Source organism: Muscardinus avellanarius (assembly GCF_963383645.1).
Source record: "Muscardinus avellanarius genome assembly, chromosome: 11".
Lineage (NCBI taxonomy): Eukaryota > Metazoa > Chordata > Mammalia > Rodentia > Gliridae > Muscardinus > Muscardinus avellanarius.
The window spans coordinates 87,524,770-87,541,308 of record NC_137797.1 but is presented as its reverse complement, the minus strand read 5'-3'; the positions used below and the strand labels follow the sequence as shown (position 1 = coordinate 87,541,308).

The following is a 16,539-nucleotide window of genomic DNA, read 5'->3' as shown; positions in this document are numbered from 1 at the left end:
CCTTATCTTTGTTCAAATGAGAGATGGGCAACTGTGAGAACAATTTAGGAAAAGAGTCCCAATGTGATGTCTTTCCTGCAGGTGTGCTCTCAGACAGCTCGACTTCAGGAAAGACGCTGGATGCCAGCTAGGGCCTCTGCAAAAATGCTTTTAAACACCGTGGTGCCCGTGCACCCCTCTGCAAGTCTCCATCTACCTCTAGTGATGCACATAAAATAAACCAGCTGCAGTTACTGAGATGTGAAACAAGGTAGCTTAATAATGACATTGTAGTCCATGCATAATTAAGGAAGTATGTTAAACAGGGCCATACACCCAAACTATCCATATTTTCTAAACACATTTTTCATCACACACAAAAGAATTACACTTCTTAAATAACTTGAAAAATAATTTCTTAATCTGCTAAGTCTATTTGTCATGTGTGTGTGTGTGTGCGCACGCGCACTTACGTGTATGTTTTACTGAGTATGGAACCCAAGGACCCTCTAACTTTGATCTACACCCCCAGCCCTATTTATATTTTTGTTTTTGAAACTTTGAAAGAGGGTGCTGCTAGGTTGCTGAGGGTCTCACTAAATTGCTGAGGCTGGTCTCCAATCTATGATCCTCCCATCTGAACCCCCCAAGTACCAGGTTTACAGGTGTGCACCACCACACCCAGCTCTAAGTCTGTCTAACTTGAAGAATGTCGGTCTAACTTCTTCAGGTCCTTCCCCAGCACTGTAAGTAGCTACATCATAAGTATTATACACATAAAGCACAGCGAGAAAAGGTAAATGCGGCAGGAACAGGGACTTGGCATGGTAAGTATCTCAACATGCCCCTTGCTATATAAAGACACAGAAAGATTTAAATTTTTTGGAAATAGAAAACTGTGACCGTTCATTATAATCTATAATGATAACAATGACTAGAAAAGCAGTTAAACCTTGAAGGTGCTAAAAGTCCATTTGAACACTTGAAAAAAAAATAAAAAGCTGTCAAGCAGAATGATTTATATACAAAGATAAACACTTCAGTGGAGCTCTGAATTCTCTTGGTTTTGAATGGGAGAGGTCAGTTTAGCTGATATATGTGAATACATTTGTTTGGGTTGTTATTTCATTGAACTCCAGTTATACTTACCGCCTCAGTGTGAACCGGATGTACAGCAAAAAGCAAGGCGGTGATAAAAGCCAGCCCCCGATTCCTGAAGACAGTCTTATCACAGGTGTACATCAGCAGGACGGTCACCAGGCAGTGCAGAAGGACATTCACTGCATGGAAGTAGAAGGGGTCCAGGCCCGTCAAAAATATGTTCAGCCTATGGAACAGTAAGAGCAAAAGAATAAAAACCAGCACTAGCTACAAACAAACACAAACAGAGGGAATCTATTATTTAAAAAGATAAGCTGTCCAAGGAAATATTTTTAAATGATTGCCAACACTGAAGTATTTTATATATTTGGGTAGGTACACACTTTTTTTTTCTGTCTCAGGCTTATTCTGCCTGTAGAAATCAATGCACATATGATACAATATTATTTCAAGAAGTTTTGGTCTCCTTGAGAAGGCAGCAAAACTTGTTTTTCGCTCACTCCAAGGCTCATGCAAACACCCCTCTTAATATTCTCGCTCTCACTGTCTGCTCCTCCCAGGCAGCTGGGTGTTCAAAAGCCAGCCCAGAGTGCTGTGGGCCAGAGCTGCGGCCACAGGAGGCGAACAGAAACCCGAGTCTGCAATTGTGGTCACAGTTGGGCCTCACCAGGCATACGCGTGTTCTCTCACCCACGGTGCCACCAAGAGACACGTTTCCAGATTGTGCATCTGAGGCACCATCTAACCACCACCCACAAGGGGCCCTCACGGTACTGCACGCCATTACCAGCTGCACTGAAATAAAACAGTGAGCAAAGCCACACTCTCAGAACCTGCGCTAAATGCTTTCCTAACATTAATTCTCAGACCTCAGAATCTGACTGTCAGGATTCTGACCAAGAAACCAAAAGAGAACCACAAAGAGAAAGGAAATCAGTTGTTCAATATCATAAAGACCAAAAAAAAATCATGAGACAGAAAGGCAGAATGGAGACATCGGAAGGTTGCTTTAAATTTAGCAACATGACACAATGTCCCCAACTGAGTTTAAGGGGTATAGACAACACTCACTGGGACAGGATAGGGTTCCTCCAGAGGAGAATAAGCACCCGACCGGCACTGGCGATAGTTAGCCTCACTCCAGGCCAGCCTACCAAACAGACATCCTAGGTTAGCATTCTCAGCCTTCCGTCTGTCTGTCTTATGGAAACAACTCCTCTTTGCAGGAACAGCCCAGAATGTAAGTCAGTGCTAGAGATGACATATGCATATTCTAAATACTTGATTTGATTCATACACAGCTTTAACCTACAGAATTTTAAACATCTCAAGCTTTATTTGGGCACATGAATCCAAATGTCACAGTTACCAGTCAACTTCGCTTTCACTCCTACTCCCACCGTGGTACTTGTGGTCCAAAACTAAACCTAGAAAAATGAATCGCTGTATGGAATCCAACTCCAAGGAGCTGGATCCAATGCAAGGTTCAGCCCCGCTGTGCTCTGGCAGACCCAGGAGCCCGCACACGTCCCAGGATCCTTGAGACAGGCGCCTGGTGGGAAATAAGCATGCGAGGAAAAGAGGAATGGACAGGGACCTAGGGACCAGGCGGGACCCCCACAGCAGGGGGAATGGCATGGCATTTCAGCACAGGGCACACCAAAGCTGCTGGAAATCAGAAAGCTCCCGTCAAGAAAGCTGGAAGGAGGTAAGACCCAAGTACGGTGCTCAGAGGACTGGGGCGCAGTTCTGTGGGCATCCACCCCCCACACTCATCCTCACACGGCTGTCCTCTGCACCCGGCTGAACTTTCTGGAACTAAGCCATGCACCTAACAGAATCACATCAATGATGATGAAGATGATGAAAGAAAGCAGATCTCACACACGTTTCATGAACGCCCAAGTCAGTCAGTGTCCAACTGGCAATATGCTTTCAAGGCTTTCAAAAGCCTTGGAAGGCTGAAACGGGAGGATCTCAGGATTGAGACTAGTATCAGCTACTGAGTGAGGCCCTCTGAAATTTAATGAGATCCTTTTTCAAAATAAATAATAAAAAATAGGGCTGGAGGTGTAGCTCAGAGGTAGAATGCCCCTGGTTTCAATTCCCAGTGCCACAAAAAAAGGTGTGTATACCCTAGTCTGGTGTGGTGGCACCCATCTGTCATCCAAGACTTAGAAGACTGTGACAGTAGGATCACAGGTTCAAGTCCAGCACATTCTAACTCTACTAGACCATACCTCAAAATAAAAATTAAAAAGAGCTGAGGGTATAGGTTAGTGGTAGCATACCCTTGGGCTCAATTCCCAGGACCACACAATGTGTACTTGCACACGTGCATGCGCGCGCGCGCGCACACACACACACGCACACACACACACACACTACATACCCTTTAGCCAAAAATTCCAGTTCTAGAAATTTTACACAAGGAAATAACCAGAAAAGTGTTCTAAAATTGTATGCATGTGTGTGTACATCAGGATATGCATTATATCATGTTAAACATAAAATTGGCAAGGTCTAAAGCAATCTTTAAGTTGAGCATGTTGGCATATACCTATAATACAAGTGCATGGAAAGCTGAGACAGGAAGATTGCAGGTTTGAGTCCAGCTTCAGCAACTTAGTGAGGCTCTTAGCAACCTATCAAGACCATCTTGAAGCTTGAAGGTAGAATGTCTCTGGGTCCAATCTCCAGTACTACAAAAAATTTCAAAAATTAAAAAAATAAAATAATCTTTAAAACTCAGTAAGACTCTGTTTCAAAATAAAGAATAAAAAGTAGACGCCAGGCGTGGTGGCGCACGCTTGTAATCCCCGCGCTTGGGAGGCGGAGACAGGAGGATCGCGCAGGTTCAAAGCCAGCCGTGCTGGCTTAAGAGACCCTGTTTCCAAAAATAAAAAATAGGTCTGGGAGTGTGGCCGGAGGTAGAAGGGCTTCCAGGAACCCCAGTACCACCAAAAAAAAAAAAAAATAGGGCTGGGGGTGTAGGTTGGAAGTAGAATGCCCCAAGGTCCCATCCTAAGTACAGAAGGAAAAAAAATAAAGCCTAAAAAGGTAGAGAGTGATCTCCTAACCACAGGCTGGTAAGCGTGAGACAATATGCTAACAAAAGCTTAGGACATCCTATTTGTGAAACTAGAAAACAGAATCTCTGATTCTGGGAGCCGAGATGGGTTCATAAAGAGGACCTAACTCATAAACCTTATAATTTTAGGAGCGGGAATGTGAGCAATGCACAATATCTTTATTTTAACAAAAGCATTTTATCAATATCTCTTGAAATCTCTGGGCACACAAGATATCCTAAGATGGATTTGTAGCCAACACAAAGAGTGGCAAATAATAAATCAATGTCTTCTTGGACGGAGACCTCCCGTGCATGTCACGTTGTTATGATGTTATCTCTGTTCTGTCCAACATTTTTATCAAAGACTTAAGTGAAACAATACTGTGTGCCTATCAAGATTATAAAAATATTTGTACCTGAAAAGGGAGTTAATATGCTGGAAGGCTGACTGAGATTCACAGTTTAAATGGATGAAGTTGGTAATTTCAACAGGATTAAGTAGAATACTGTTAAGAGTGAAGACTCACATTGGAATGCAAAATAAAAAGTACTTGTTATCCAGATTTACACTGTACATATGGTATTGTCCAGGGCTTTTTAGTTGCCCTCAACTCAAAGGCTTAATGTAACATGCCCACTAAAATAGACCAAACCACCACAAAGAGGAACTGCACAAATCAAACTATTTCTCACTTCAATTTACTCTGACAGGATTTATCAAACACCTACTCCATGTCTGGAATGCTGCAAGGCCCCAAGATACAAAGAAAAGTGAGACTGGCATCTGCTCTCAAAGGCTAAGAGCACAGTGGAGCGAGAGCGGCACCTACTCAGATAACTGATGGTGCCAGGGCCCTGGCAAGGGAACGAGGTTCTGAAGGGGAGCTGCCCCTGTGGGCAGGAGAGGCAGGATGGAGGTGTCCAGCGTGGCCAGGAGCCCTCAGACCCCTGCCCAGGAGAGCGCCGGGAGGAATGGAGGGCCCCTCTGAAGTGAGGTCTTGTACAGGTAGGTTTGAGAAAAAGGAAATGGGGGATGTTCATCCTAGACAATGAACAGAGAGAAATGATATCAAGTTCGCCAAGGGAAAAGATCCTTCTCAAGTTTATGGCTGCATCCCCAGTGTCTAGCACAATGCCTCATTCCTGGTTGTAGCACAACAAATATTTGTTTAAGTAAGCATATGAATAAGTGAAATACTGAAGGAATGTACTTATTCGATGTAGCTCCCCAAGGGATAAGATCCAGCCACAGCACTGCAGACAGCTGTGCGAGGACCAGGTGCACCCTCTAAAGCCTTCTGTTACCTTTATTCCTTTTCTGCCTTTTAAAATTTACCAAATTTTAAAACCAGACAGCTTGCCAGGCATGGTGGCACACGCTTGTAATCCCCGCGCTTGAGAGGCGGAGACAGGAGGATCATGCAGGTTTGAAGCCAGCCTCTCTTAAAGACCCTGTTTCCAAAATAAAAAAATATAAAATAGGTCTGGGAGTGTAGCCCAGAGGTAGAAGGGTTTCATCCCCAGTACCAAAAAAAAAAAAAAAAAAAAAAAACCAGCTTCCTATAAAAATATCCAGTTCATCTTAGATATATTAGAAGACCCGGCACTCTGGGCCTGCATGGCCACACGGGAACATTGGCTGCCCATTCTGATGGGACTGACCTTCACAGTTTGCCACGGTCTCTACACTGCGTTCCTAACTTGGCACTCCTCATTCATCACTACACACACACACACTATTTTCCTTTTACTAGAGAGGACAGCAGAATGCTTCTTGGACCTATATTATTATCACAAATTGGAAATCAAAAGATAGGCAAAATGCTCATTTGAAGAAAAATGGACGAAAGTATATTTCTAGAAGAAGAGGATATCCCCATGTGCATTCTAGCAAAGTATTATATATCAAAAATATAACGTCACATCCAGCTCGATTCAATTACTCTATCTGACAACCCTTTCAGGAGTTAAATTTTCAACCCTTAACCTACAAAGTACTAAGAGTACTTCAGCTCAAAGAAAGACTTAACATTAAACAATTAAAACTAGATCAAGCTGGGTGTGGTAGCACACACTTCTAATCCCAGGACTTGAAAGGACAAGATAGGAGAATCGCAGGTTTGAGGCCAGTCTCAGCAACTTAGCAAAACCCTGCTTCAGAATAAAAAATCAAGTGGGGTTTGGGCTCTAGCTCAGAAGTAGAATTTCTCTGGCCTCAATCCCCAGAACCAGCATGCACGCACGCGCGTACGCGCATGCACACACACACACACAAAACTAGATCAAACCAGGCATGGTGGCACATACCTGTATCCCAAGCTACTTTGGAGGCTGAGGCAGGAGAATCACATGTTCAAGATCATTCTCAGCAACTTAGCAAGACCCTTGTGGAAAACACAACTGCCAGAGCAGGTTAACACTGACCTTGGGAAGATCTATGGGTCAGTCATGGAAAGCTATGACCAGACTGCTGAACTTGCTAAAAGCAGCCTGTTCCTCCAAAGTGATTCTTAGTGGCGCTGACTCCCAAATATCCTACTTGTAAAACATTGTGTCATGGGTCCTCTGCACACCTTCAGTTTTATTGCTGACCGTGATCTCAGGTGTCCTGCAGTTACCCAGCTAGCCATTACCTCCAGATCTCCCTGCATATTTGCTAGTTAAACAGGACCTGCAGCATGTACCCAGTACGCAGCAGCGTCCAAACCGTAAGTTCCCTGCTTAGGATGACAATAAGGTTGTGGACAAGTGTCCAGCGGGCCTTCAGCTAAGAGTGCAGCCCCTGGCCTGCCCTGCTCAATCTGCTCAGTGTCTGTGTCACTCTTTTCCTATCAGGTGCACTGGAGTTACTGACAGACACTGTGTCAAAATAAAAAACAAGACAGGGCTGGGAGTCTAACTCAGAGGTAGAATGTTTCTGGGTTCAATCTCTAGTACCAACACACTCTCCCCCCACCACACACACCACAAAAAACTAGATCAAGCCAGGTGTGGTGGTGCACACCTGTAATCTAAGCTACTCAGAAGGCTAAGGCAAGAGGATCACAAGTTGGAGGCCAGCCTGGGCAACTTAGCATGAGTCTGTTGGAAAACAAGATAAAAAAGGGCTGAGGGTATGGCTCATTGGTAGAGTGCTTGCCTAGCACGAGTGAGACCCTGGGTTCTATCCCCAGTACTACCCTCCCACAACAACATTAGTAATAATAAAAACTAAATAGATGCTTGGATAACTACACAGACACGTGCTGATGGCCCACCTGAAAAAGTATTTCAAAAGAGCAGTATCTCGGGTTCCACATCACTCTGACGGTACCTCTGTGACGGTACTTACTTAGCCACCTTTGCAAACCTCGTTGGCTACATTCTCAAAGGTCATGAGCATGTTTCATCAATTTTAAGAACCTAATTATTATTCGTCATTGGACGCATCTCACTCAGCACACATCAGATTCTAAATGAAAATGCATTGAATAAACAAATCAATTTACATGACATAGCTGATAGTTTGAAAAGATTATCATTCCCTTTTGACTTTAAGAATCTTATTTTATAGGGTTTAGTCTTCATTTCTCCTTTAAAACTAGGCCGAGCAGTAGGAAATAAAACTGCTTTTCTTCTGAAATAATCTTAATAGCCATCTCAGGATGCAAACCATACAGGGATTGGCAAATTGGAACACAAATTGTCCCTTTTCCTTCTCAACTCCCTCCGCCTTCTGTAAAGCTGCCCAGAAACAGGGAGGGGGCGCACAGGCCTCAGATCAGCTGTCCACATCTGCTCCCAGGAAAGGTCACCTGCTCACACAATATGGTACCAACAGCTGTAAGCTCTGCTTTCTTGTCTCAAAGTCAGGATCTGCAGATAAAATCCATCCCTTCCTTAAACTTTCTTCTTTGGAAAGAGCTCTGGTTTTGAATAAGGCACAAACAGGCTAGATCCCAGGAAGAGAGACTTATACAGGTCCTTCCTTCAATCAACAGTTCAACCTCCACAAACTGGCACTGGTCCAGGTAAGCATGTGGGCTTCATGTGGGCTCTCCACTATGGCAGCTCAAGCCGGCTGCTGGCCCGGAACTCGAGTGTTCCCTGTGTGTAGTCAGCATTCTCACGTCTGTGACCCAAAATACTTGAGGACCACAACTTCGAAGGAAGAAGATTTATTTGCTCACAGTCCTGGAGGTTTCAGGCCATGGTAGATGGGGTCAGGGCATGGCCACAACAAGCATAAAGAGCAAGGAAAAGGGTCAAGGGACATATATAATCCCCAAGGCCACATCTCCAATGACCTACCTCCCCCAGCCACACCCTACCTACGACCTTGCCACCCAGAAAGTCCACTCATCCATCAAGGAATTTACGCATTGTTGAGAGCAGAACCCTCGTGATTCAGTTATTTTCCCTCTGACACTTTGCACGGCCGATAACGAGTTCTTCCAGAGGACGTTCTATATCCGAACCATAACGCCTGGCCTACAGATGAAGCAACGTTTTGGAAGACTGTTCATGTGCTTCATTCCAAGAGAACATGAATCACTGCCCAACATCACAGCATCTACGGGTCAAAATTTCCTGATTACCACTGTGTCCCTGCCCCTGCTGCCTGGCATGGCAAGCGCACCCATCCGTCTTTGGCCGCCAAGCTTTTGTCACTGGTCTTCGGTGCTCCAAAATCCCATTGCTTCACTGAAGTCAGAGCGCCACCACATGACAGCATCTCCCACACGCTGCACACAGGCCTACAGAGGGGAACCACCAGAGTGTCTTCAAGCTGCAGGGGCTGCGGCAACAATGCCATTCTTGGGGCCTCCGTGAAGGGAAGCTGCCAGGAGGGGCCATGGAGATAGCATGTGATAATGCATCAGTGCGCCTGGTGATTCCGTTCTCTACCTTACACCAGGGAGATTGTGCCATCTCGACCTCACTAAACATGGGTCCCACTGAGACACAGAAATTCCCAAGCTTCTGACCCCATCCCAAGATAATTCTAAGCCAGGAGATCTGAAAGGAACCCAAAGATCAGCCCCTAGCAACCCAAGTAATTAATTACTTTTACTAATCTTCTATTGATGCGTTGTAATTATATACCATAGTGAGACTCAGCACACGATGTCAACTGATCCGCTTCCCTCCCCACATCCCCCATACATGACAGTGAGATTCAGTGACCCATTCATGCACACACATACATTTTTTTTGTCTGTTCCCTTCCCTATGCCTTCCCTCCCCTGACCCCCTCCTCTACTCCCCTGGTCTCGCTCCTCTCTCATGGTCTCCCTTTCCTTTCTTTTATGTCTTTAGCTTCCTCCTATGAGAGAAAATGTGTGGTCCTTGGTTTCTGAGGCTGGTGATGTCACTTAGCATCATGTTCTCTAGTTCCTTCCATTCTCCTGCAAATGGCATCATTTTGTGGTTCTTTATGGCTGAGCACTATGTGCATATGTTACACTTTCTTTATCCATCATCTGTTGACTGACAACTAGGCCGGTTCCATAACTTGGCAGTTATGAAGTGTGTTGCTATTAACACAAATATACATGTATCCTGGACTTTAGTTCTTTTGGAAAGACACCGAGGAGGTAGGGCTGGCTCCTATGGTAGCTCCATTCCTAGTCTTTTGACCTCCATACTGATTTTGATAGTATCTATACTAATCTACAATTCCACCAACAACAGTGTATGAGAGTTCCTGCTTCCTCACATTCTCACCAGTATTTATTATTGTTTGTATTCTTGATGGTAATCCAAATAGTTCGTATGATGGTAGGGGGTAGAGATGAATCCATGGGCATTCTACCTTCTTGCTACACTCCTAGTCCATTTAATTTTTTACTTTGAGACAGGGCCTCACCTAGTTGCTGAGGCTGATCTTGAACCTGTGATATTCCTGTCTCAGACTCCCCAATACTGTGGTTACAGTTGTGTGCCACCAAGTGATTTAAGGCAGGTGCATGTCAGAACAATGAGACACACAGGTCTCAAGGCTCCCAGGAAGCTGCATAGGATTAGCAAGCTTGCAAGAAAAACTCAGTTTTCTCAGCATTAACACAACACACATTCTTTCTCAATAGAATCTAAAAACCAGGGGAAGGAAAAATTAAGTGTACCACCTTTATGATCTGTTTCTGGGGCCCCAAATGGTGGTTGCTCCCACCCTTTGCTGGCAGCTTTCCACAGCCCAATACCGGCACACGGCACACTCCCTGCTGGCTGTGTTTTGGTGTCATTCAGCTTTCCTCCTCCCCACTCTTGCTATCATTCCAGATCTTCAGTGCTTATAAGTGCTTTCCACAGTCTTCTTAGATCACTCAGCCAATAAATAGCAACATCTGGTTCTGCTCCTTCTGCCGCCGAGGCAAATCCCTTCGGCCCTCCATCATTTTGGTTGCTCTTCTTCAGCATTCCCCCCAGGACCAAAAATAAATCAGCAAATCATCATCACTTAATGTTTCTAAAGTCCCAAATTATGCCATTTGCAGGCACCAGGACAAACTACAGTGCAGAGGGAAGGCGGCTGGCCCCTGGAGGCAAAAGCAAAAGCCCGGGTTTAAAAAATATATACAGTCTATCATTCTTTTAATTATTTCCATTTTCAAAAGTTAAAAACAGCTGGAACGAGGGGATGACACCCTGACTGTGGAGAGCAGCTGTGTTGTGGTAGGTGCCTGATACTTGAGATTTTAACCACAACCTCCAGACTACTTTGCACACGCTTCACCAAGCCGCCCTCTTCTTGGTGAATATCCAAGGGGCCACAGATGTATTTAGCTGAGTACTCTCAAGCCTTTGTGTTAGGCATCTTTTTTTCATTTTACATTCCTCAGTATCTTTCCAAAAGAATTTAAGTCAGAATACTCTAGCGTTCCATGCATACTTAAGTTTCCTGCAGCACAATTCACAATAACCAAATTATGAAACCAACCTCGGTGTCTGTCAACAGACGAATGGAAAAAAAGAACATGGTATATACGCACAATGAGATTTTACTCAGCCATAAAGAACAAAATGATGTCATTTGCAAGAAAATGGGTGGAACTAGAGAATATTATGCTAAGTGAGATCAGCCAGTCTCAGAAAGTCAGGGTCATATGTTTTCTTTCATAGAAATAGGAAACAAAAGGGCCTGCAGATAAATGGAGAGACCAGTAGAAGAGTGGAGGGGACTCGGGGGAGGGAAGTGGAGAGGAGTAAAGGATGATTTAGGAAGAGAATAGTTCAAATAACGCCACATCCATTTATGAAGGAATCTCTACCAATGTGACTGACATGCATAGAGATGGTGAGGCAGAGAGAGGGATACAGAGGGAAATAGACCAAGCAATGTATCACTTTGAACCTCACTATAATATTTAGTTACAATGCGCTAGTAAAAGTCTAATTTAAGCCCAGCATGGTGGAACATGATTTTAATCCCAATACTTGGGAGGCTGAAACAGCAACTACAGGTTCACGGACAGCCTCAGCTACTCAATGAGGCCCTCCACAAATTAGTGAGACCCTGTTTCAAAATAAAAAATAAAAAATCAGGCTGGACTGTGTATCTTGGAGGTAGAATGCCCCTGGGTTCCATCCTCAGCACCACCAAAAAAAAAGTCTAATTTATTTTTTAATTCATGGTTTTGATTTGAGCTCAGAGTCCCACCCCTTTGCGGCTGTGAGGAAGCTGCCCCATGGGAGGGGAAGTGATTGACATTATTGTTTCACCCCTTATCCGTGCTCACACTAATGACCATACCTAAAAAAAGGGAGGAGGCTGAGGACAGGAAGACCATTAACAATGCCTGGAAAACAGGGAGTCCCAAAAGAAAAGCCAGGGCATCTACCTCCAAGCCACACCCTCAGTCTTTTTAATGTTTTTATTCTGAAAGAGAGTCTTGCTGAATCGCTGAGACTGGCCTCAAACCTGTGATCCTCCCATCTCGAGTACTGGGATAATAGGTGTGTCACCATGTCTGGCTAATTTTTTTGGTTTTAAAGGCATGTGTTTGCCGTGCATTGTGGCGCACGCTTGTAATCCCCGCGCTTGGGGGGCAGAGACAGGAGGATTGCGCAGGTTCGAAGCCAGCCGCGGGCGCTGGCTTAGGAGACCCTGTTTCCAAATAAAAATGTAAAAATAGGTTTGGGAGTGTAGCCCGGAGGTAGAAGGGCTTCCAGGAACCCCAGTACCACCAAAAAAAAAAAAAAAAGGACATGTGTTTGGTCAAGGACCAGGTTATGATGCAATTCTGATGCTGATGCTGAGACTGTCAGAGTTAAAGAGCCATCACAGTCTGAGGGCAAAGTCCTCCACAGGACTCCCCACTTCAGACATCACAAGCCCTGGGGTCCAGAGCCACTGTACTGCTGAGCAGGCTGCAAAACTGGGGCTCCCCACAACTCTCTCAAATTCCATCATTCACTAGAGTGTCTTACAGAATCAAGGAAGTTGCTATACTTATTGTTTGAAAATAAAGGGATGAAAGGGACACACGCTGGACAGTCCAGACAGGCTTTATTTAGAGTAACACCTGGGAGGGGGAACTGACCAGGTAAAGAGGGTCAGGCGCTCCCTTCCTTAGCCAGGGGCTTTTCATGGGGCATTAGGAGGGAAGAGCGCAAAGCAGTCCTGTACTTTTCCAACTGGTGGTCTTGACACGGGGCCAAGACAGATACATTTTGGGGGCTGGTTAGAGGCCTTTTCCCACCGTTGCTTGGCCGCCTTTGGCCAGGCCTCAGCATCAAAACTCAGTGCCCACACTTATCACTACGGTTTGATTAGAAGAGGACGAATCGGGACCGAAGATGACCATGGCAGGAAGTCTGGGAGCGTTCTAAACACAGACATTGTGCATCTTCCGGCCGCACCCCTTCTCAGCACAGCAAATGTGACCACCAACCAGGGAGGCTCCAGTGAGCTTCGGGGCCCACCATTTTTGTTGGGTTTCACAATGTAGGCATGAGTCCTGGACTAGAGAATTGAACTTAAATCTCCAGTCCCTTTCCCTTCTCAGAGGGTTGGAAGGAAGGGCTGATCTCACATGGCTCAAAGCCCCAACTCTCTTAACTTATAGTTAGTTAGTCCTTCAATATGGCACTCCACATGCTGGAAACATGTAGGGGCCTGCAACAAGTCACCTCCTCCTTAGCATGAGCTTAGGTATGGTAACTTCAGAAGTCTACTGTGAATAACTGGGGAAATTCCTATGGTTTATGGCTCCCTTCCTGTGGAAAACACAACTGCCAGAGGAAGGTTAACATTGGCTTTGGAAAGGTCACAGGGCCATTGGAAGCTATGACCACTGCTGAACTCCCCCGAAAGCAGCCTGCTCCTCCAAGGGAAACGTTTCTTGCCTGCACTGACTCCTGAAAATCCCTCTCGTCAAACACTGTCTCAAGGGTCCTCTGCCCGTCCTCAATGTTTTACTGCTAACCGTTATCTCAAGGACTTTCTGCAGTGTCTTGCAGTTACCAGTTAGCCATACCTCAGGGTCTCTCTGCACGTGTACTAGTTAACAGGACCTCCAGGACTCAGCAAGTACGTAGCAGTGTCCACACCCTAACGTCCTCACTCAGGCTGTGGATAAGTGTCCAGCCGGGCTGTCAGCTCAGAGTCCCCTGGCCTGGCCCGTTCAATTTGCTCTTAGTGTCTGATCACTCTTTTCCTCTCAGGTGTGCTGGGCGTTAACAACACTTCCCAAGAACCCAAGACAAAGACTAGACAAATCATTTATTATACAATACTGGGAAGTGACAGTTGTGCCAGTTTCTGTGAAAAGGAAGCTAAGGTCCTGCACTCTATTTGATCTGATACAAAATTATTTCATGTTGATGTTATTGACTGGGGGGAAAAAAACGCCAATCCTTATAGAACTGGATTGGATGGATTTTAGGGTCCTGAAGGGAGGGTGAAGAGAACACCCCTGTAATCCTGAGTTTTATCTCAGAGGTATAGCTGCTGTCTTTAGCCTTGAACTTGGTTGCCAGCATCCATCGACCATTTCTGTTTCAATGCCCTCCAAGAGAAGGAAGTACTAGACTCATTCATGAGTTACAGTCTCAGCAGGTTTCAACAAAGCCACGGACATTCCTTTCAGAATCAAAGCTGCCCTTAAGCTCCTGGTAAGCAGGGCCCAATGCAACCCTCTGCAGGTGTCCAAGGAAAGGTCTATTCTGCCTCCACTTTTCTCTAAGAGGAAGAAAAATGTAAATTAGCTAAGAAATAAACCAGACTTCTCTGGTTTATCTTTATTCTGAAAGAGAATCTTCTGAAAGAGCCCTACCTTAATATTTACATGAAAAAGTTGAGTATTGAAAAAAAGATTTAGTGCAGGGCGTGGTGGCGCACGCTTGTAATCCCCGCACTTGGGAGACAGAGACAGAAGGATTGCCAGCCATGCTGGCTTGGGAGACCGTTTCCAAATAAAAATGTAAAAATAGGTCTGGGAGTGTAGCCCGGAGGTAGAAGGGCTTCCAGGAACCCCAGTACCACCAAAAAAAAAAAAAAAAAAAGATTTAGTCACTCATTCTTTTTACACTTTTCCTCTTTATTGTAATTAATGCATATTAATTGTACAGGCTAATGTGTCTGATTTTGACATTTCCACGATGCGTGTTGTGCTTTGATCCCATCTACCCTGCAAGTTCCCCTCTCTTCCTCCCTCCCTTTCCTTCCTCTTTCCTAATAGTCCCCCTTCTATTCTCAGGCCTCTTTTTTTTTAAGTATGCACAAGAAAGGAAACATGTGATACTTATCCTTCTATGTCTGGCTTATTTTGCTTAATGCTTAACATGATGACCTCCAATTCCATCTATTTTCCTACCTATTTTCCTACCAATGACATTATTTCATTCTTTGTGGCCGAATAAGACTCCAAGTGTATACGTACCAAATTTTCCTATCTATTCCCCTGTTCATGGCACCTGGGCTGACTCCTTAGCTTGATGATTGTGAACAGTGATGCAGTAAACACAGGTGTGAAGCGATCTCTCTGGTACGCTGACTTCTATTTCCACCCAGTACGTATCCAGCAGTGGTACAGCTGGATCATGTGCTGCATCTGTTTTTAATTTTTAGAGGAACCTCCATACATTTTCCATGTTGGTCATACTAATTTACATCCCCCAACTGTGTATAGGGTTCATTTCCCCCCACATTCTCAACAGCATTGTTTTTTAACATTTTTTTTTCAATAACAGCCATTCTGGCTGGGATGAGATAAAATCTCAGTGAAGTTTTGATGTGCATTTCCTTAATGGTTAAAGTTGTCGCACGTTTTTTTTCATATCAAATTAACTTACTTGTAATTGACAATGAAATAGACATTCTTCTTTTCAACAGTAACTGCGGAGCCCTGCTTTGCAAGCCAGACAAAGCTCTAGGTGCTAGACAAACACGTCACGGGGCTCACACCGTAGGGAAGAGACAGTAAAGCCAGCCAGCACCACAAAATGATGCCAGACAGCAATGGGGGCACCAGGTCTGGCCGGCAAAGGAACATGAGCTCCAGAAGGCTCAGGTGGAGACTGGCAGCCTAGAGGTCAGAGAGGTGGCCACGGGTCAGGTCACACAGGACTCTGGAGGGCAGAAAGCCTATCTTACCTTTGGAAAGGGAACACTGCGGTTACCATGGTGCAACAGAGCATCCCTCACCCCGGTTTCAAAGCCGGGTGACTATGTATGGTGCATACTAGTAACTCCGGCACTTGAGATGCTGAGATGGGAGGATTACAGGTTTGAGGCCAGCCTCAGCAACTTAGTGAGGCCTCTGCAACTTAGTGAGACTCTGTTTCAACATCAAAAGGGCCGGGAGTGCTCAGAGGTCAAATGCCCCTGAGTTTGATCCCCAGTACCACAAAAGAGAAAAGGAAAAAAAAAAAAAAAAGTCTGAAAAATGTGAATGTAGCTCCAAAAGAGGGAAAAAAAATCATTTGTTGAGTCCAAGCCTTCATTCAGGGATGGTACTGTGGATTGAACCCACCAGAGACATTCTACTTCTGAGCTACACACCCAGCCCCATTTTGTTTATGTATTTATTTATTTATTTATTAGTTAGTTAGAAACAGGGTCATTCATGCTAAGTTGCCGAGGGCCTTGCAAAAATTGTTAAGCCTGACAATTAACCTGCAATCCTCCCATCTCAGCCTCCCAAATACTGGGATTACAGGCATGTGGCACCACACCTGGCCTGGTATATTTTTCAAGTGCAGTTTTTCATTTTTCTGTATAAAATATTGTCTGCAGTCCTATTTTTCCTTGGCTGTTTCCACCACAGGACATCCTCAGACAACCTAGCCAAACATTCTAGACCACCCTCCCTGGTCTCCCATGATAGACTTAGAAAACAAACTCAGTAGCCTTGGGGCAATAATCTGCCTCAAAACGAAATCCCACAGAGGTCAATCAAAAGGAA

At 44.8% G+C, this 16,539-nt stretch overlaps 1 protein-coding gene across 1 annotated transcript in view; it reads right to left on the bottom strand.

Annotated features, from left to right (window-relative positions):
- Positions 1-16,539, bottom strand: part of TMTC1 (transmembrane O-mannosyltransferase targeting cadherins 1) — a gene marked incomplete at both ends in the record, with an annotated part of 320,957 nt that overhangs the window by 273,485 nt on the left and 30,933 nt on the right. Inside the window, 1 exon segment of the mRNA XM_080704935.1 lies at positions 1,129-1,306. Coding sequence (XP_080561061.1) covers positions 1,129-1,306 — 178 coding nt within the window.